Source organism: Ixodes scapularis, unplaced genomic scaffold, assembly GCF_016920785.2.
Source record: "Ixodes scapularis isolate PalLabHiFi unplaced genomic scaffold, ASM1692078v2 PGA_scaffold1__304_contigs__length_218370807, whole genome shotgun sequence".
Taxonomy (NCBI): domain Eukaryota; kingdom Metazoa; phylum Arthropoda; class Arachnida; order Ixodida; family Ixodidae; genus Ixodes; species Ixodes scapularis.
The window spans coordinates 146,646,420-146,668,349 of NW_024609846.1; the positions used below are offsets into that span (position 1 = coordinate 146,646,420).

At 47.2% G+C, this 21,930-nt stretch overlaps 1 protein-coding gene across 1 annotated transcript in view; it reads right to left on the minus strand.

Annotated features, from left to right (window-relative positions):
- Nucleotides 1-10,303, minus strand: part of LOC8039827 (maleylacetoacetate isomerase) — a 33,830-nt gene extending 23,527 nt beyond the window's left edge. The window contains exons 1-3 of the mRNA XM_002413721.5: nucleotides 10,253-10,303; nucleotides 4,979-5,030; nucleotides 1,630-1,691 (exon numbers count right to left, since the gene is read on the minus strand). Coding sequence (XP_002413766.3) covers nucleotides 1,630-1,691; nucleotides 4,979-5,030; nucleotides 10,253-10,264 — 126 coding nt within the window. The 5' untranslated portion in view covers nucleotides 10,265-10,303. The remainder of the gene's footprint in view (nucleotides 1-1,629; nucleotides 1,692-4,978; nucleotides 5,031-10,252) is intronic.
- Between the last annotated feature and the right edge of the window lie 11,627 nt (nucleotides 10,304-21,930).

Below are 21,930 nucleotides of genomic sequence, written 5' to 3' on the forward strand. Positions count from 1 at the left end.
ATTCCGTGCATTCTCCGTGGTGCTCGGATAATTAGTCGAAAAATGTATTGCGTGATTCTTCGACCTTTCTTCGCGAGCCTTACTGCCAGTTTTTGATGGAAGGAGAATGGATTTGCTAGCGATTTCATGAAAATTGTGAGCTGCGGTTTGAGCGTACCGAGTTGCAAAAACGGTTTTCTCAAAAACCCCAATTGCTTTTTTTTTACCTTTCTCATACGTAGACCAAGGTCATACGTTGCACAAATAGATATTATTATCAACTTGAGTTGATAATAAGCCCTTATTTTCTCGCTTTTTGTCGCGAGAAAGGGGGGCGAGAGCCTACCCGAATGCCGGCCGGGCGTCTCGCTGCACGCCGGTGACGTCATGTATAGATAACAAGAAAAACTGGGGAAAAAAAACACAAAAAAACTGAGGATAAGGATGTTATGGTTCTGGCAGAGAACAAAATATAATTTTTTTTTAAAATTAACTACAGTGGATCTAGAGAAACGAGATAGCATTTCGGAATCAGGAAGCAATCCGCATTCAAATGATGCATCTGGATTAGATAGCTAAAAAAATTGTCGGAGCGTGGTACAGCACTTCGCGCTCTCCCTCTTTGCTCAGTACGTCCTCTTTTCTACCCTCTTCACCCTTCACTGCCCAGGTCGGATTACCCCCCCTCGCCGTTAATGAGGCGATTGCACGATTAGGGGAGGGGAGGGGGGCTAAGTTGGTTATCTTTCCTGTAGAAAACCGAGGCCATACGTCGGTGGTGAAGTTTAGAGCTACCAACCGACAAATACTAAAAGGACGAACGACAGAGTCATAGAGGAAATTAATATCAGGTTTTGTTTTCCGCCAGCTCTGCATGATGGCCAATGTACCTCGTTTTTTCATACTGGCTACTGCAGCTCAGTAAGATCGGTGGTTTGGAAAGAGCCGAGTTGGGTGGTCATTTTAGAATTCCAACCTATTAGTTAATACTCTGAACGGCACAGTTGCTTGATAGATGTGGCGAGTTTAGGACTCTGGGAGATTTAGAAAGGCAATTTTTATTATAAGGTTGAACACTGATTCCAAAATAAGTATTCTTAATCCTGAATGTAGATTGAACGGAAATCTGTTAAAAGGTGCATCGTTCGTTGACGGTAACTCTCTCAAATTGCTACGTCATTTCAGGCGAGGTCATTCTTGAGAAAAAAAAACATTTTGATTTTCAGTTTAATATCGGTTAATATATCGGTTACCGGTAAATAATTTAAGGTAAAGGTTACGGTTACGGTTTCAACAAATTTCAAATAGCGGTTTGGTTCCGGTTCCGGTTACTGAAAATATTTCGTTCCTAAACGGTTTTTGGTTTCGGTTACAGTTGCGGTGTGAGTCCCTGGGAGAAGGTCGACAGAATAATTTCGGCACTTTATCGGCGGGTTTAATCAAAGTGCCGAAATTGGCCTGTTGACGTACTCCACAAACATTTCATGAACGTCACATCACGTGGTTTACGGTTTGCGCGCTAATCTTTAGCCGGCTTTCTGATTTTCTTCGCTAATCGGGTAAGCATAAGGTTCGATGTTACTATGCCCTCCTATATACGTCCGATACGTTTCAACGAAACACGTTTCTGCATGGGCTGCCGTTACTCACCTGTTCGTTGTTGTACAGGTCGATAGCCTTGTATTCGTAGTCGATATGCTTCAGAGCCAACACTGTTTGAGAACGAATAAAAAAAGAAACAGAGAGGTGTATTTTGCACTCCAGAAATATTTGCCCGCCTCTATCTTTTTCGCACATCACTCGAAGAGTCAACTGCTTCAAATTATACATAGAGAAATCGGAGCGTGTACACGCCAGAAAAGCGTGGACATTGACGTGATACCAAGCATGAAGTCTTATAAAATGGATGTTCAGTGTATCCCATCGGAAAGTTGAGTTTTAGATCAAAACTTCTCGTCATTCATCAAGCTCCATCCATAAATTGCGGCGATTGACCCTTCTGTGCCGCGGCCACACTGCGAATACGTCATACGAGGGGCAGTCTGCAGATGTACTGTCTGAGGCTTGTTTCTTGCTTGTATGATGGTCACATCGGTGATGCCAAAACCGCCTGCAGACATGTAGAAGCAGACATATGTATAAAGCCATAGTCTCCTATATACTCATGAAGCTTGGCAGATCGCCACGAGAAGCGGCCACCGAAATGGAAAAAGTGGAGCAGCAGATAACGGGTGAAAGAAGAGCCGCGTGACTGGCGCCCCGATGCGGCGAGACGCCAAAACACATTTCTCCCGAGCGAACAAGTGTGTTTCGGGTCCTCGCCGCTGCAAAAGCTCTGCGCTGTCATCCAGGTTCCCGAGAAATGACTATTTGACGCTCTGTGCTACCAGATCCTCACGCTCTAAATCTGCGACCGGGCACTCTATAGGCCGATTCACATATACAGCGGAGCGCTCAGCTAGCGCCTCATGAGCGCTGGAAGCAGTGCTCATGTGACACCGACTTGCGCGTGACGTAGCACTCGGTTAGCGCTCCAGAAGCGCTTTAAAAGTAGGCGCTCGGTTAGCGCTTCAACAGCGCAATGTAAGGGTTCTTACGCTCCTTGTGCCGTGCTTGCTGGTGGGGAACAGCGCGTGCACGGCGATTCTGTTGTTATTGTTTTTTTCCTTTGACATTGAAATGAGAGGAAGTAAAAGAGCCGATCTCCAAGCAAACGGTCGGGCAAACGATCCAGAGTCATGGACTTTGAGCGACTAATTGATTGGGTACGACCTCACCGCTTTCTATTCTACAAGCGTGACCTTTGTTTCAAAGACACGCAGTTAAAAAAAATAATCACATTCGAAAAACCTCTGTGTCTCGGTCCCTGAGCCTGGGAACAAGGCTCTCCAGGTACCCGTCGGTATCTCGGTGGGGAAAGATTTTGCGCACCCAGAATTACTCTTCTGGGCGTTAAGCCGTCTACAGACATATGCACTAACTGCGTATGTAAGAGAATTTGTCGCGTATATATTTGAGTGTCCCGCATGTCCGCCATGGTGCTGCTGATGCACGCGCTAATACGCAGCAGTAACCGCGGTACGAGAAGCGCTAACAAGGCGCTACTGAAGCGCTAACAAAGCGCTACAGAAGCGCTAATCGCGCGCTACATTGAAACTAAATCACGCACTAGGAAGCGCCACATGAGCGCTCTTTTAAGCACTCACGTAGCACTCACTTAGCGCTCCACTGTATGTGTGAACAGCCCTTATGGCTACGCCGTCGAACTGCGAGGCTTTGTGACTACAGAGGAGACTATGTTGGGGTCAAATGCGCGAAAGCTTGAGGACCGTGCCTCGTGCGGTCTTTGGAAGCAAATGATGGCGCAGCACTGAAACGAGGGACCGTTGGAAGGGAATGGCGGCACGGTACTCGCTCGAGGCGCGTATTTGGCGCGTTCGCACAGCAATGGTTGGCGGTACTTCGAAGAAACGCGAAGCGTGGTCTTTATGAGTCGCCCTTTTCGCAGACGCAGCGGGGTACCCCACTGCGTCTCCGAAAAGTGATACACCCGCCGCACGTACGGCGGGTGTATCACTGGAACGCGTTTTACCCCCCCCCCCCCCCCCCCAGGCCGCATGGCGGCCTGGGGGGTAGGGGTTTTGGCGACAGTTTCCATGCGGCCTGGGGGGTAGGGGTTTTGGCGACAGTTTCCGGCCATGCAGCCTGGGGGTAGGGGGTTTTGGCGACAGTTTCCGGCCATGCAGCCTGGGGGTAGGGGGTTTTGGCGACAGTTTCCGGATGGCTGATTAAAAAATATTAACCCACCTGGCCTACCGTACACACCGCTTCGCTGCACCCCGCCGTCGGCCCAAGTAAAGCCCCTCGATGTGTCTGCGTTTGTCTTGCAAGTAGCGTCAAATGCGCCAGGGCACGAAGCCCGTTTCTCAAGCGGCCTTTGGAAGCAAATGGCGGCGCAGCACTGAAATGAGCGGCCCTTGGAAGCGAATGGTGGCGGAGCAGACGCTCGTGACACGTACGTGCCTTGCACGCTTCCACAAAAATGATTGGCGGTACGTGTAAGCGTGAATTTTATCGAGGGACTTTAGGCCCAAGTTCCGCTGTCTCCCATAGCAGATAGCCTTGTTCACGTCTCCTTTCTTGTATCTTGTCCTTGTGTATTTTCGGCGCCCTGAAAGTTATCATGAACCAACTAGCCCAGATTGCCATTCTAATGCTCCCATAGCAGCTCCGGAAAGGGAGTCCCGGATTTCATCAAGGGTCTTTAGTAGCTTTGTGTCTCAACGTTGCCTCAATATTACCAGGTCTGGCGGACTTTCCTTTTTTTGTTTCTGTGGAGCCCTTTTATGGTTTTTATTTTGGAACTCATACTAGGAATATCAGCGTCGAGCGGCAAGTTCGATGGCTCGTGTAAAAAGAATGTGGAAGCTTGGCGCCATCGCGTTCCTAAGCCGACACCGTTGAAGTTGGCAGTCTGATAGTTCACTTATATCTCTCGATTAAAGCAAAATTGATCAGCAACACTTCCTTTGATTTCCTTGCTCTCAAGACTGTGACTGACTGACTGCAAAATTGATGCTACTTAAATACTCCATAGTGTACGTCTGGCCAATCGTGGAAGTACCGGCCACAACGATGCTTTTGATCTTGCACGTCGCCAAAAGAAACGCAACGTATTCAAACATAAATTTGAATAGCAGGACGTCTCTTTTCAAAGTCCAAGACGCGCGTCGCTTTCCGTCGTGGTGTAGCTGTGCGTGCGCGCTCGAAGCCTACGAGGCGCCGAAAAGGTATCGTATAAGCAGGGAGTCGGGAAAACTCAAGGACCCTCTCCAATCCTCTCAGGGACTACATCGTTCATAAGGCGTCCGAAACTTGTGAGATCATCCTTATCAGGACGCGATGATTTGCAACTTGCCCTGAGCACGAGTTCCGAACATTCGTTTTGAACATAAACCATAACCAAGTAAAAGCAAAAAAGTGAAAGGGTAAGACGTACCTATCCTCACCCTGTACGAACAGGAACTGAGAAACTGGGAGTAGAGGACCGGCTGAAAGGAAAGATTTCTCAGTGGAAAACATCCAGCATTTCTGGAGGACGCAGGATTGTTTTCTGCGATCTCATATAGGGCTTCAGATAGCTGACAACAATGAGTTTAAAAGAGGGCTGAAGTGACGTTACTCCAAAGCGTAGCTCGTTGGGTGGCTCTGAATGCCCTGTTCACAATGCACCGTTTTCTTACGTTGCGGTATGTTACAGGAGCTCTCCTTACGCCCGAAGTTGCCAAAACATCCGTGATTCGTATGAAGCGCGGTAACCAATACAAGGAGTAGCTTTGCAGGCAGCGTACGAAACACGCGTCTCCTCGTGACTCATAACCTAAGGGCTGGTTCACGCACACCCGTTTTCTTACGTTACGTTACATTACGAAAGTTTACGTCTGGTTACGCCACAAGTTACCGGGACACCTGTGCTTTATATTAAACGTGGCTACCATTTCAAGGAGATAGGCCTGCATGAATGTTTCGGTAAATGTATGTTTCGGTGACTTCTACGTAAGCAAAAGAACGCAAGTAAACGGTGCTGTGTTAACGCCCGACCTACGAAAAGGTTTTTCGCGGTAGGAAAGTCCTTCTCGCCACTCTTTCCATTTCCACCTCTCCCACTGCTATCTTGACGGCGGAGGGACTCCTTTTGTTGCTGCATCTTGGTGCCATATGAAGGCCCGTTCACACTTTTGCGACTTCTTAAAACTGGAGTTCTTAGAACCTTTTACAACGAGAGGACACACTGGCGCCATCTATAGGTTAGCAGTGGAAACTTACCGGTCCGGCCTATTTTTCTATTTCTCTCGCGCATTATTCTTTCTTTCTCGGCTCGAAAAACTTTTGTATACGTTATAAACGAGCCTTTATTGCAGGTATTACGCACATTTTACCTCGGAAATACCGCAAAACCTTCGCTCTTGTGAAATGAAGTTCCAGGGTCACCGCATAGATGGCGCCAGCGTGCCGGTGTGTCCTGTCGTCCTAAGAAATTTTAAGTGGTTTTAACAAGTCTCGTCTCTCTTTGTCGTACTCGGTTGCAAGAGTGTGAACCGGCCTTGAGCCGGGAGCTTATCCCGGCTCATCTAGCCGCAAGATGGAGCAACAACAGGAGCAACAACAGGAGCCGTCAAGTTAAGAGTGGGAAAGAGGGAAACGAGAAGGGTTGCGAAGAGCATTTTCCTACCTTACCGGAAATGTTTTGTAGGTCGGCCTGACCATTTTCTTGCGTTTTCTTACGTCACGTATGACTTATAAGTCACCGAAACATTCATGTGTCAAATGTCGCGTGCCAGACTATCTCCTCGAACTCATAACCATGCTTAATACGAAGCACAGATGTACCGATGACTCGCGACGAAAGCAGACGAAAGCTTTTGTAACGTAACATAACCTATCGTTAGAAAACGAAACTGCGTGAACAAGCCTTAACGCTCCTGTGCGAATTAAAGTCATTGAATACTGGGAAAGTACACGTCATTGCATTTCCTGCCTGCTAGCTCGACACAAACAGATACTTCCATACAGACGACCAAACCCTCGGAAGGGGATGGGCTGATTGGTCTCTGTTCCATGGCAATCGCCAATTCGGTTCTTTAAAATTCGTGAAGCTTCGAAAAGGTCGTCCTGAACCAGCCGCGCTAAAGTCGCCATGGAACTTCATGGTACCGAAGGCGTTCGTCACCGATATGAACGACCCTGGCACTGTGTATATAAAATCAACTTATCAATCGTGCTCATCTTCTCAAACCTTCTAAATTTCTATTGTTCTTCTTGCGTATTTCAAAACATGAAAGTGATTTTTCAATTCCGCCAAGCACCGACGCCGTGTGTGGAGGCGGTGCGAAGATGTGCGCTTGTTTCGCCGCGGTGATATCAAAACCTTAGTATACAGTAAATGTCTCTGTGAAGCAACCTGTCACCGCGAATTCAGATCGGCTCACCAGGAACAGGGAGGTCAAAGAAAAGCTGTTAATTACGCAGACCAAAAAGGGCGACCAAAGCGGGGAGCTTGGCGCTTCTTTCCCAGGATCCACACTGCTAACACACACCATACAAAAGACGGTGTCTGCAGGGTCTCTTTTGTATAATATATAAGCAGCGTGCTTCAGAGTAGCTTCACTTCAGCTAGCTTGGGGCTTAAAGCATGCATGGTTGCCAATTATCGAAGCCTTACATCCAAAATCTAAGGAAACGATTTTTCACTTTACAGTATGTCTGACAGAGCTGAACAATATCGCCTGAGCTCGCTGGCACCACATCTACGAAGCTGCTGGAAGACGCATTTCTGAATCGCCAATATAGGCCCTCTTCAAAAGCCTCATCCGGCAGCGTTGGCGGCCGGCATTTCTTGGTCTCTTTAGACTCAGGCTAGGTGGTGCGAGTTGCGAGCTACCGCCCGTTACAAAGGGTATAGCCTATAACATCCATCGATCCATCCATTCGTCCAATAGGTACAAAGCGCCTGACTGACTTCGAGTCCTTGTCGAAGGCTGACACAGCCCTCATGTCCAATAGATGCTCAGACTCCGCGCAGGCGCACTCGCGTGGCGGATTCGGCTTATTGGCGCAGCAGCTCTAGTTGGTTACAAGTCAAGAAGGTAGGAGAAGCTCTTCCCACAAGCGTGATGCGTCCGTTTCAAATCTTTCCGCAGTCGAAAGGATAGTTCACTGAAAACGCCCCTTGTTCCGCCTCAATGGATAGATATTGGCTACAGAGCGATGCCGACATCTCTCTAACAGCAACTTTATAAGAAAGCGACCTTTGTATTTATCGGAGAGGGAACCAGCCGCTGAAGGTAGCCTTTGTATCCATCAGAGGGCGAACCTAACCCCCGAAAGTTGCATTTGTTTCCATCGGAGGAGGAAAGCTCTAACCTCCCTCTTGTGGCTTCCACAACGCTAAGTCAAAGTCGAAAGATAAGGCAGATATTTACACGAAGGCAAGACCCTTCTCCCGCGTTGGCCGCGACGCCACGGAAATGATGGGACGCTATCCATCCGCAGCTCTCAAGTTTTGAGCAGCGCTCCAGGCGAGCAAAATAGAATATTTGTCTCGCGTTTCGAACGCGCGCCAATGCGGTTCCTCACTACAGTTTTCTATGCTCCGTTACATTGTAAGTTCCAGCGTAGCAGAGGCTACAAAAGCGAGCTGCGAGCTTTCAGCGCCCCTGCCAAGCACGCGTGCTCGTGCAGTGCGAGCCTCGTTCAGGGGAACATGTAGAGCTTATTTAGTGGCACTAGGAACATGCTTTAGCATGTAGCTTCGGCTTTGCTCTCAGGTAAAGGGAAATATACGGGCTCACGAAAGCTATGAAAGAAAGCAATAAAATAAAAAAAAAAAGCTGAAAGGAATGTTTAATGGAACGCTGAGGCCACCAGCTGCATAGTTCTTTTTTTTTTTTCCTTTTTCTTTTTTAGACGTTTTGTTATCGCGCGTTTACAGTGCTGGCAGATGCTTGCTTTTGAACGTGGCACGTGCAAAATTGAACGTTACAGAGCCGCCTGGATGGTCCTGCGAGCATAACATGGTCGCGTCCTGCGGACGCGCTCGCGCCCCCTGCCCGAGAGCAACGGGTCAGCTGGCGGTGGGATATATGAATCCCATTGAAGGGCATTTGCCGCTACCTTCTTGACCTGTAAATTACTATTATAGTATAGAGTAACTATAAGCCATACAGTAACTAAAAGGCAGAATAAGTTTATCGCCCTCCTTTTCCTTTTATCGCCAACTCCTTTTTGGCAAAAAAAAGATCACATGCGCCAAATTTGATTTTTTTCCTTTCACTTGCGGAGAAGCCGCCTTGCGGTGAGCCGGGTTTAGTGGTCAATGGGAGGAGCGCACAGAGCCAGGGCGTGCACCAGATGCAGAAAGCGAGCTTGACATGCTCTTTTGGTCAACCAGAAGCCGAAAAGAATCCAATAGCGGTGGTATCGAGAAAGAGTTTTAATCATGAATATCTTGTTCTAAGTTTTAGTAAGCGTGTAAGACCTAAATGTAGTAACCTTCCATGGTTGAAAATAGGGTACACATGATGTTCCGATTATGATCACGCAGAAAGATGTAAAAAACGAATCTGTCGCTCGAACTCTGTTTTTCTCAGACAGAGCATGACCACTCGGGCGGCAGATTCCTTGCCCTCGGCGCCTGGCGTGCGGATTATATCGATCGTTCCGCTAGTCGGGCTCTTCCACCATCATTTTGAATGACCGTGATTGAAGCATCTCGTGTACCATATTTTCAGTCACCGAGAGTCACTCCGCGCACTTATTAAGTGTGCTTATCGCGACCACCGGCAGGGTATTATTTACGGGTTTCGGTTGGCCACAATCGAATTTGTGAAGACGCTCTGGAACACGCCAGCCCGCTTTCGGCCAATGGCGCCTCCTCATTTGACTTCAATACTCTCCAATGAATGGCCAAACTCTCTGTATATACGGCTCTGGGTTTTCGGTTTGCGCTCGCGAAACGTAGACCTTGCAGTGAAGTACGACGAGCAGGAAGCTCCTTGAACGTTCGGACACTGTGTGCGCCGCTTAGATTTACGTAATTGCAATCTTTTTATAACGCGAGTGCAGTTTCAATGCGGCCGTGAGCAAGCAGACGACACGAGGCGCGTGGAAGCGCGCTAAACTAAATTTTACACAATTTTTTTTATTTTTTTTAATGCAGTATTGATGGCCCGTAGCCACCTCCTTTCCACTTGTTTTCTCTCTCGGCATTTTGGGCGCGTGGAGGAGAAGTGGATCAGCTTGGCCATCGCGTTGAGGTGGTGAAAGTGTATGACCAGCTCGTTCAGGTAAAGAGTGTTTGACCATTCCTTGACGTCATGAACTTTGCGCGCAGAATTTGAAATAAATCTCGCGCCGTTAATGCATGCTCTAAATTTTTTTTTCTCGCATAAATTTTTTTTTTTTTAGCATGCCTGATTTAATTAGACTGTTAAAAGAAGCATTATCTTTTCTCTTCAGTGGTCCTTTAAAGTAAAAAGATAAACGCAGCCCGTTGCCACACTCCGCTTTGCAACTGGTGCAGGTACAGTTATGCTCTGAAAGGTGTCGCCTGCTCTGCACTAAGCCCGAAAATGGCGGCGTCCACGTTCAAATCGGGGAATGGGATGCCGATACTCTAAGCGCTGCGCTTTACCGGTTCTGGAGTTCCCGGTGGAGCGAGAGCCAGAGCTTAGTGACCGTGATAAATGCGAAAGGAAAACACCCGAGAAATTACCTTGGAAGACATTCTTGCGGATTAGTCGATCTTGGCGGCGCTAGCGGTCCCGGGACAATCAAAATAGTGTTGCGTTCTGACAGTGCGATATCGGCCGCAAGGACAGCGATCGCGAGCTCCCTGGAAAGTGCACAGACAAAGGTGCAGCTGGAAAGCAACTCGTGGCCGGATGTCCGCCGCCGATGCTCTCCAAAAATAATTAAATGATCGCAAACAAAAAAAAAAAGAAAGGAAAGAAAATAAAGTGTTAGGCTGGTACACTTGGGGCCTTTATCACGCTCATGCTTGTGCGAAACTTCAGCAAAAAAGTGAAAAAAAGGGAAAGAAACGACGGTGAAAATATGTTTAAGCAGCAACATAAAAAAACAAACAGCAGCTTGCTCTGTGACACATGAGCACGGCAGACAGTAGTTGTAAAGCAGCAGTCGTACTCTTTACAGTAGATCCGCGAGCGCGCCTCAACAAGTATGCTTGAAGCATGTTTTCCTCATACATATATGCAAACTTGTACACTTTACTGAAAAATAGTAAAGAATTACATCTACAATTACTCGAGGCTGAATTGTAATTTATTACAATTACAATTACCCTCCCATAAAAGTAACTGACCGTTACCCCAAAAAGTAATCCGTTACTCTCGTGGCCTTACTTTTAATATTGTTGTCCTCAAGTAAGAAATAAAGGGAAGAGGGTTATTCAAGTTCTTATAGTTGCAACCTGTTCCATTTAATGACCTTGAGTATTTTGAGCAACAGCTGGGTCTCAAAAGTCTTGTCAGACATTTCGCGTTATTTCTTACTCAATATGTCGACTGCTACGATGAACACCATTTGAACTGAGGCACTGGATGGGAGTGCAATGTTGTTCCTCACGAATGCTTCATGCTCTGCATTGAGCTTTTCCAGTGAAGCAATGGAAGAACTCTTTACCTCGAATGCAGAGCAAATGTTCATCATTGCAGCCATTGCCAGCTATTCGAGAGATTTAGTAGATCGTTCCGATACCTCCGATACCCGCGATAACGGCACCCGATAACAATATGATGCATGCGCAAAAACGGCGCCGAAAATCGGATATCGTTATCGGAGTCATCGGACCGATCTACTAAAATTCTCTATTGTCTAAATCGCGAAGCTGTGGAAGTCATCATAGATCTAGCCAAGAGTAGAATAAGAATTGATTTGTGTCCATCTTACCGTACCGATATATATTACCAGACAATAGCAAAACATAATTGTAACAGCAAGGTGATAATTAAATATTAAATAAGGTTTGGCTCGATATTCTTCTTCCTTTCGTTCTGAACAGTTCGACGTTGGTGAATAAAAAAAAAGTTTCCAGTATATAGATATAAGTAATAAAAGGAAAAAGAAGGACACTCATAACAACAATTATTTAGAACGTCTGTTAAAACAAGGAAATGTAAACGCACGTTTGCCGTGTGTACCTTTCATGGTGCCCTCCAAAAACGCATAAAGCACGAACCGACTAGGGTGCCTTCATGTGCGCTTCGCACATGAAGGCTCCCTAAAGCGCGATCCAAACCAACGCTTCTTTTTGCGCCTGTAGGTCGTGCGGCTGCGGATGTGACGTATTTTCGTGACGTCGCGCCGCTTCTTCGCTCCTTCCGGGCGCGCACAAGAAAGTTGGTTGATTTCAACTTCTTCTCAACGCGCACAAAAACGCGCGGTGACGTAGTATGGCGCTCCTGTGTCCCGGCCAATCGGTGGAGGGCAAGCTAGTTCCGGCTCCGCGTTTCTCCCCGTCTGGCTGCCCTCTCCTCCTCCCCCCCCCCCCTTTTTTATTCTCTTCCAACATGACAACGCGATCTCTCTCTCTCTCTCTTTCTCTCGCCGTCTGGCCGGTCAGTCTGTCGCAGTTGCACCTTGCTTGTGCGCTCGTGCCTGCGTGCGCGCGTGCGCGCTCGCCCGAAGTTTCGCCCGTCCAAACCAAAGCGCACGGTTCTGACTCAGAAAGCGCGCCCGGAAACAGCAAAAACGCCACGAAATGCGTCACATCCGCAGCCGCACGACCTACAGGCGCAAAAAGGAGCGTTGGTTTGGATCGCGCTTTAACCGACTGCAGTTTACTCCGGTGCTGGGGTCCCCCCTCTTTCTAAATTTTTTTTTTTTTTGTGAAGTTGAGCGCAGTGACAGTCACGCGAATTGACCGGCGCAAAAGGAGGCTTGGTACTCTCCAGTGCCGCAAAGCCTTTTTTTTTTTGCAAAACCAAGTTTCTGATTTATTTTTTTTTTTAGACCCTAGCGTCAATGTCAAAAATCTGAGGAGAAATGTAGCGGATTTCAAGGAATCCGTTACGCCAAAAATGTAAGGGAATTACTTTAAAATTACTCTAGAAAATATGCAATTATTTCGTTACTAAATTACTGATAAATGTAAGGGATTACAAATAATTTCGTTACTTGTAACGGATTACGTACAAGTCTGCATATATGTATGCTTTGAACAGAGATATTTCGTGTGAACCATGTGACAGGACCCGAGGAAGAAGCACGCCTCAGACAGCGTGTGCACGCTGACGTTTGTACGATGTGCTCTAGCAGTTTGACCGCGGCTTGAGCGCTTTGGCACGACTTCAATCGAGTTGGTGCAAACAAGTGTAACATGAATATCGAGTAAAAAGTTCTCTATAGTTGCGCCAGTTTTTTTTTATCTTGATTCTTTTCTGGGCGGTCTTTTCTTTTTCTTCTTTCTAATTCCCTAACAAAAACACTTAAATAAATACAAAACAAATATATAGGGTGTCTCAAGTCACCAGGTTCGATCTAAAATGGATCGTAAAAATCGACGCCTGCGCATAGCAATCTAAACTTTTTGTCAAAGGTGTATTTCACAAGTCGGTTCTTTCTAGTAAAATTACAAAGCGTAGCTCCCTTTCTGTAAAAATAGAGCCAACAAACTTGCCAGGGCCAACGGCGGAAGGCGACGCAGACGATTGAGTCAAGTGGCGGGGTGCGCTTGGCGCTCGTATTGATAGATGGCGCTACCTCCTTATCGAGACTCAGTTCCTGTATACACGGACTCAACTATGTTACGTCGCGGCGCGGTGGTAGCGCGTCGAACGCACTTCCGGTCTGGGGTTGTGGGCGGAAGTCACCATGCGAGACGTGCGAAAGAAACCAGACAAAAACCTGCCTTGTCGTCATAACGCCGTGACTGGGGCTGTACCAAAAGAGTCGAGAAAGGCTTGAAGTTCAGTTTTCATGTGCTCGGCTCGTCCGCAAACGTAGATATCTACCGTGAAGAGGGAAAACCAGACATCGTCGGTTCATGTTTGCTGGGCGTGAAGCACTTCAGATTGCATTCATGGATATTTGTGGTCATCAGATTTATTTGTTTTGTTCCATCCTGAACCACGACCGGACTGGAAGCGCGCGCTCTCTTTCTCTTCTTGCGGCCTTTGCAATCGCCCGGGAGTCAATGGCATTTTTTCTCCGTATGTAGTTCACCTGCTTGCCGCCAGGGGCGCAACCACCTCACCCCACTTCACCCCCCTCGGAGAGTCTCTTCGAGCTGCTTTGCGCTGGTGTTCGAGCTTCGTATGTTGTTGTTTTTGCAACGGTTTATTGAACTTCGCTCTAATTTAGGTTTATTGAACGACACGAGCTACAAAGGAATTGATTTCAAGAGGCCAATTTCCGCGCTAGACGAGCATCGAGTGCCGTGGCTTGAGAAGGAGTTTCCACGCTACATAAAGAACATTCAGGAGAGTTCTATTGCATCAGGAGGGGATGGTTTCACCCAAGCAAGATGTCAAGCTTTGCTGTTTACTACATCGTCTACTGTAGAAACAGTGCGGTTTCTTCTAGAAAGCGGAGTCAAGAATGTGTTGACCAGAAAGTTTAACAGTGACCCAGATGAAGCAATCTTTGGACGGCTACGGTCCATGTGTGGAGGGAATGACATGCTTGATGCAGGGAGCTGTCCCAGCAGCCCTTGATCAGATTGTCAAGAAAAAGGCCCCTTCTAAGCGAATACAGATGTCAGACACTGATTCTGAGCAGTTGGCAGCGGGTGTGCCCGACTCGGTTACCACTGACCTGAAAAAACTGAGAGCCTTGCGCTCCATCTCCATCCGTGACATACTCTGGTCTGGCGTACGTCGGTGGCTATCTGGTGAAACTCATTAGTGTGTTTGGGTGCGCCGCCTGTGTTATGCTGTTGACTACGAGTAACACAGGTGATCCTCTGTTTGTCTTATTGCAAGGCCAGGATAAAAGCGGACTTCATCATCCAAATCCTAGGTTCCTCGCACTTTTGAACAACATTGTTGCTTTTTTTTTTTCTTAAAAAAAAAGGCTATTAAGCACCTTCCGCGTACACATGTGCAAGAAGTTCTGCAACTACTCATTGCAACCTATCTTGAAGACGCGCCAATCCTAAGTTGCCCAGAAGGCATTGACAACAGTCACTCAAAGCGCTTGGCTGGTTTAATTTGCAACAAGTTCCTCAGAATACTTCTGATTAACCATGCAAAGACGGTCACGGACAGAAACGAAAAATCAGCTGGATATGTGCACAAGCCCTCGAGGAAGCACTTTAGGCTGTAATATGCACTTTGCGAAAATTGTACAGACTACTATACCGTCGTCTAAAGCAGCTGACCGACTTCATGTGCGGCCTATGAAATGATAATGCAGAGCACGGCAATAGCTAGATTGGGCGTGCTTACATTTCACGAGAGTGTACGAATTATTTATAATTTAAAGTTCTTCCACGTAGAAGGGGTCCGTCTCCTCGTGTTTTTGAGTTGCAACGGAAGTCCTGGAGGTAAAAACGAGTATAGTTTTTCCGCAATTGCATTCGCTGTCTCTACTTACTACTCTTTACTCCCGAATCTCTCGGAGATGTGCGTCAAATATTCACCGTTTTGGGCTCATCAGAAGCGCATTAGATAGTGGCTGAGGGTCTAAACGTAAGGATCAAGTGTCAAAGGCTATAAAAATCTCGGCCGCAAGTTACGACAGCGCTGAGATACACTGTCAGACGTGCTCTGTGTAAATGGCAAACGGCAACCGGGGGGTGAGGTGACACCGCCCCCCGCGAACTGCGGCTGGAGGCGCCGATTGCCACAATTGCCAAGGCCGTAAGAAGAGAAAGAGAGCGCGCGTTTCCAGTCCGGCCGTGCCTGAAAGCGGGAAAACCGTAAACTTGTAGGGACCACCTGCAGACTACGTACAGTGCGTCTTCAAGTTCAAACGGCCATCTGATTGTTTGAGCTGTCGTCTGCTCTTTCAAACGTTTCTGCTTGTCATCTGCTCTTTCAGACAACACCGGCTCCTAGACCAAACGTTGACCTGATAATTCCGATAACAAAAAAGTGCAGGCGTCAAAAGACATCAAAGTTCGAAGGTTGGTTGGGGTAAGCTGGCTAGGTGTAAACAGTAGATGAAAGGAGATGCTGATCATTAAACCAGTGGCCATCATCGACTTGTTATGCCTGATTCACTTGGTCCAATTCCGCTGGCGATTTTTAGTGTCGACGTCGACAAAACTCGGGTACTGTTCATGCTTTTGCAGCCCCAGCGACGTCATGACTGACATTCGAGGGCAGAATCTCATGATGCGAATCAGGTTTCAGCGTCCATATTTTGTGGCATCCACGCGGAATGAATCGCCGCATGTCCCATTATTTGCGTGAACTTTTACGGTGAATGTTCTTGTGAATTTTCCTGGGGCTACTAAAGTAGTCAGACATCGCCAGGAAGACGTACATTTGACAATTTTAACGCAAAAAAGAGCACGGGACTCGGAGCGACGCCCAAAACATTGCATTTCAATGGGTTGTTTATGTGCGACGGCGAGCTTCTTGCCCACATTTCATTGCGCAGGCGCGGCGCCGGTGGCGTCCGGCGCCGCGCCTGCGCAATGAAAGATGAGCGCTAGAAGTTTTCGAGCTCGCAACGGCGCAGCTCCGTACACTTAACAGTTGTCGGAAGTCGCGGCTTTGACTGCATTCAAGTTGATCGAAAAGCGATTTCTGTGCCCGTGAAGCATCACTTCCAGCTGAGTGGATATCCGCTCTACAGAGATTAATTCAAGACGGCAATTCCAGCTTTGCGCGAACAGCACAAATAGAAAAACGAACACTACAATATAAATACTGGCTACGAAGGGCCATGCGGGAAAACAAACTCATGGCTTGGAACCACATTGGAGCGGCTCGATTTATTGGCTTTCAAATAATTATGGCATGATCGAGCGTCTTCTTTTTAATAAGAGATTCATCCCCTGAGCCATTAAAAATAGCCTCAGATGTATGACATTGCTGGAAAAAAATGAACATGTTCGGAATATTTTTTTTTTGCTTAGGGAGTCACTGAAACATTCCGTACGTTCAAAACGACCACTATAAAAGACGGAAACGCAGGGCTCGGTAGTAGAGATCGGGGTAGTGTGCTGTTGTATTGATGTTTGTATGTGTGATGCCTGTGTATGCGTTCAATATATGGTGACCTGATGTTTGTAGTGTGCGCAACGTGTCTACATATGTTAGAGATTCCGAAGAAAAGGAAAACAGAATTGTGGCCTAAGAAAATAAAAATATTTTTTTTTGTAAAACATGAATTGTGCGGTACCTAGCGCCACCTAGCCTAGCTACGTGCGATTACTCTGCTTGACCCTGCCATCTGGTGGCAAGCGATTTAACATCCTTTTACGCTACGCGGCTACGCCATAATTTCGTGTTACCGTGCTGAGATAAGCCAAGAGGTTGCTTCGGATTTGCTTTTTTTTGAGAGCGGCTTTTGGTTTTGCGGGCGAATGATTTTCACTCCTCCGTGATGTGCGGTTGACGCAACGGTTGACGAAGGAATTGTGGCTCGAGGAATAGCAAAGGTAGGACATAAAGTGCGCGAACTGAGTGCCGGTTGTCTCCGTTGAACATCGCAGTGCTGACGATGAGAAGACTGAGTGACTGCATGCTTTCGAAACGTAAGTTTCTTTACTTGCAGGGGTAAAGAAACTTCGGAAATAAATACAGTTCGCGGAAAGCTCGTGTTATGTTTTAAAGGGATACTTCAACGAAACTTGAAATATTCCCGTCGTGTTCAAAAATAGGTTGAATATGATCCACAATATCCGTAAATGACAGTCGCACGTTTGTATTTTGAGTCTGGTGGCTGTATTTTTCGCTATAAACGGCCCACTCTGGCTAGCGCTCGGAGAAGGCCCAGCGGAGACCACGTGACATCCAACGCAACCGTGACGTAGGTCGTCTCAAGACGAGCAAAGCTACGGCGAGGCTGACGTCGAGAGGATGGCCTAGTCGTTCCAGCCACCGAAGCGGCTGCTTTTGTACGAATTTTGAGTGGCGGGTTAATCTTCTGTAATCTTGTAGGGGGACAATAGCGACTTCTGCGACACACAAAAGGGATTCTCGGGAAGAGGGGAGTTCCTCCTGCCCCCCTTCTTTCGTCGTGGCCGGAGACGAGACAACCTCCGTCACTAGCTGTCAAGGTTCCTAGACGGGCATTACAAGCGAGGCGTTAGCGACATCCACCAGGTGCTCTTTGCTAATCGTTTAATTCGTTTTAAAATTCCTTTTCGTGACTTTTTTAACAAGATATTGGTATGTTCGACGTGATGCTGCTTTTTTGAACACATATAGACCAAAAAATGAGCGCCGAAATTTCGTTGTAGTATCCCTTTAATTTCCTGCTCCTCTCGCTTCGTGCAATAGACTTAGTGTTCTCGTTAAGCCTTACCGAGCTCGATTTGCTCGATTCGTGGCCGCCATAATGAGATGCAGTCGACGGAGGAACTTTTCCTCCCCTGCTTAAGGGACGAAAGTTTCTCCCTTTCTGAAGGAACATATGTGTCAAGAGCGTTCCTCCCTTTAGGGAGGACTATACTGACCCTTTTTTCTAAGAGTGTAGGCGAGCATTAGAGCCACCAAGACGGCGCACCGAGAACAAAACCGCCAAATAAGGTAGTTTTAATCAGAACATTAAATGTATTCACTAGTCAAAAACAAGGTAACCAGCTCTGGTTACGACATAAACTGGGAGAAAAAGAGTCGTCTTAGCGACAACAAAGAGCGTGTTTGGCCAAGCTCTGCGAGCGCGCCCCAGAACATGCATGCATCCTTCTGAAGGCCGACTCACCTGTACGTCTGGTTCAGGTTGTCTATTTTGTCACTGACCTGCTTGCGCATCTTCACGATGGACAGCCTCTCCAGACCGACACGGAGCGTCTCGTTGACTCCCGAGTTCCTTCTGTGTCGATAGAGTTCCGCTAAATTATCCCGTCATAGGCGACTGAGCGCCCACGTCTCCGACTCAAGCCAGTGTTCTCACGCGTCCTTTTTTTTCTCGCTGGTACCGCTACAGCAGGCACTCCAGTTCACTAGCTGAAGAGCTGACGAAACCATCGTCTCGAAAATGTCCTGAGCAGAAGAGCGCGACTCGTCGTCGTTACATGCGAGAGGAGGGATAGCAGCCATTGCGTCTTTCGTCCCCGCCGCCCTTGCCGCCGCAGCTGCCTGCTGCCAGGAGTATCAATTTGTTCCTATTGTACAACGTGGTAGAGGGCGTTAGAGCGATAAACTGGCAGCTGAAAGTGACCCCTTCCCCGATTTCCCGCGGGCATGTCGTACATTTTTGACCACTAGACATGTGACCTTAGAGTTTTACGTCTATAGATTTTGACGAAGTTCCGCGCACAAATAATTTCTTATCGAACTTTAATAACAGTACCGGCGAGATAAGTTATGTTTCGTTTGTTTTAAATCCAAAATGTGCTCTTACGACAAAAGCTGGGGTAGCTTCGCAGTGCCTTCGATAGATGCCGTCAGCCGCGCTTTTGTGTTTTAGGGTTTTATCGGAGCTAGACACTGATCTCTGGAGCTAACAGTATAGAAAAAATAATTTATCAAGTTTTTTACAGCGATCGCTATACAAATCTCGGCTCAGTTTTGCCTAAGAGCCCCAGGATTTGGTACGGCGACGTGTCTAGTAGTCAATATTGTACAACATGGCGGCGTCCAAGTGAAAGTCACTTTTGCCTGGTGAACGGGATACCAGTTTATCGCTCTAAGACCCTCTACCTCGTTGCTATTGTATCACGTTTGTTGTCTCATCAATTTTAAAATTTTGACTTTCTAAGATTCTAGTACCAACGACGCAATAAACGACAAGAAAACATAAAGGATAGATTTTGATTTGGAATTTATGGGTCCGAGACTACTCCCTGTAGCTCCAAACGGAGGTCGGGGAGCTCCGTTTACTCCAAAGGTACCTTTACCGAAAGGGACCTTTACGCTCCGTGTGAATACGACCTCCATCTCCCTTTACTATAGGGACCTATGTCATAAGTACACCCGCCGGCAATACGAAGGTGAACACCTTACCCGGTTTCTTGCCTGTTTTACGGCTCCCTAAAGCTATATTAACTGTCAACGTCTCAAATGGTACGTGGTTTGGGGTATAAACTTTGCGTTCTAGCCCTCTTCTGGAACAGAGCTTGTTCCAAAACTTGCAGGAGCGTCAAAAACAAGAAGAGGGCTGTTCACCTTCATATCGCTCACGGGTGTACCTTTAGGTTACCGAGTGAAGGGGGTATTACCGCTCATTCACACTGGAAGCGGATCCGCGTTCGCAAAGCGGTTGCGAACGCGGTTGTATAAAGATCCAGTACAATTGCACGCGCACGTGATGTCATCGAGTGCGCGTGCAATTGCACTGGATCTTTATACAACCGCGTTCGCAACCGCTTTGCGAACGCGGATCCGCTTCCAGTGTGAATGAGCGGTTACTCCAGAACTCACGAGTCACGAGCGCCCCCCCCTACCCCCCCCCCCCCCCCCTTTTTTTTTTCCCCATTGGCATACGCGCATTTCTCCTTCACTCGTACGAAGGGTTCAAAAACTCGTCCGTCCAGGTTCGAGGATAGCACTCACATTTGAAGTCACCCGATTTTTGCCGCAAGAACACATTTTTTTTTTTTAACCTGGTTTTTCCGTTTACTGCGGAACCCCATAAATCCGAAGACTCACGAGAATTACAACAGAAAACAGTGCGCATACAGGCAGGGCACATTCATTGCGCAAGGTGATTCCTGCACGTGTGCCCTTACCTGACAGTGCGGCGGAAGCTAAGTGCTCGTTGATCTAGTCACGCGCCTATTTCTCTCCACGTGAGCACCCTCCCGCCCCAATATCCATATCAGAACATCGTCCCTCGAGTCGGGCAAAGCGAATTTGCGTCAGAGGCTGTTCGTATAACCTCTACCCCGGCGAGAATGCCGCCCCGGGGAAAAGGGCCACCCTTCGGGAAAGGGAGATGACACGTCACGGACACTTCCTGCGCGCAGACTAAAACTGCGCATGCGCGCGCGGAGGAGCATTGAGAGCAAAGTCGAGGTGCCGGACTATATTGCAACTTATTCATCCTCTGCATGGTCGGCGAGCACCACCTCGGAGGAAACACATAAGGTAAAACACTAAAAAGACCTTCCCCCTCTACTTTGTTGGTTCTTTAAATTTGACGTAGTTAGGGAACGGAGCGACTTATATAAATAATTTTCGATATGATTCGGTTCCTTATGAAATTTAAAAGAGAAGGAGCTGGAGACGTTTTTAATTGTAATTAAGCGAACTTTTTAAATTGTCTTAAACGCAAAGGTGCCAAAACAACCAATTTTGTCAACTAGACCTTTTCCGAAATTCAGTGCCATCTGGTGGTTTGTAAAGCAGTTTAGGTTTTTCCATATCAATGGCGGAAATGAACTTGTATCGGCACCGTCACTTTCGCAAGTCAACGACACGCAAGGAATTGTTCGGTGTGAGTTCTTTCTTGATCACTTTGAGTTCGAAGGTGACCAAGAACCTGCATTCAGAATTAAGCTCCAACCCACTCAGATGCCCCGGGAAAATTCTATACACCAAAGTGCTTTAAAGCCGATTGTGTGCCGCCCCCAGATTGACTGAATCTGAGTTATTAGAAATAAACGCTTACGTAGCTCTTGTGTTCAATTCCTACGTCGCGTCGTACTGACCCCCCGAATTGGCGACGTGCGAGACCGAAAGCGTCGCTGTGGTCGGCCTTCCACGATTGGCAGAACGCTGACTATGACGTTAGAAAAGGACTTATCATCGACTGAAATAAGAGGAATGTAAGAACTTCAATTTTTACGGTGTTGGCAGTGTTCCTTTGGGAGCGCAATGATTTCAAGCTTCCACCATGCTATTTACAAACACCATCGAACTTGTTTTTTGCAAGGTAATGACGTCACAAGGGGAACCAATGGAGGGCGCCACCAAAACATCTCGCCGCTAATACAGGCCTCGCAAGATCCGCTTAGGAGCATCTTCAACGTCTTCCTTTATCAGTCACTAGAAGGCCGCCATTGGTATGGCACAGATGCCGCTCCACAGATGATGATGATGATCAAAGTGGCCAGACTGAATTTAGAAAAGGGTCTCTTTCATAACTTTTTATAAATATAAAAAATGTAGCTGAATATTCATGCCGTTGAATTTCTCAATAACGCGGCAATATCGTTAAAGTAAAAGTTTCAAAACGATTTGTGCAGTAGTTATCGCGTGATAATTTTTTTAAAACCTCATGTATTCTCTATGGGACACGCTGTTGCCATATGCCTTTCCAATAATCGCCTTCTGAGCGCTGCAATGTTTGCCTACCGGGCTGTGAAACGCG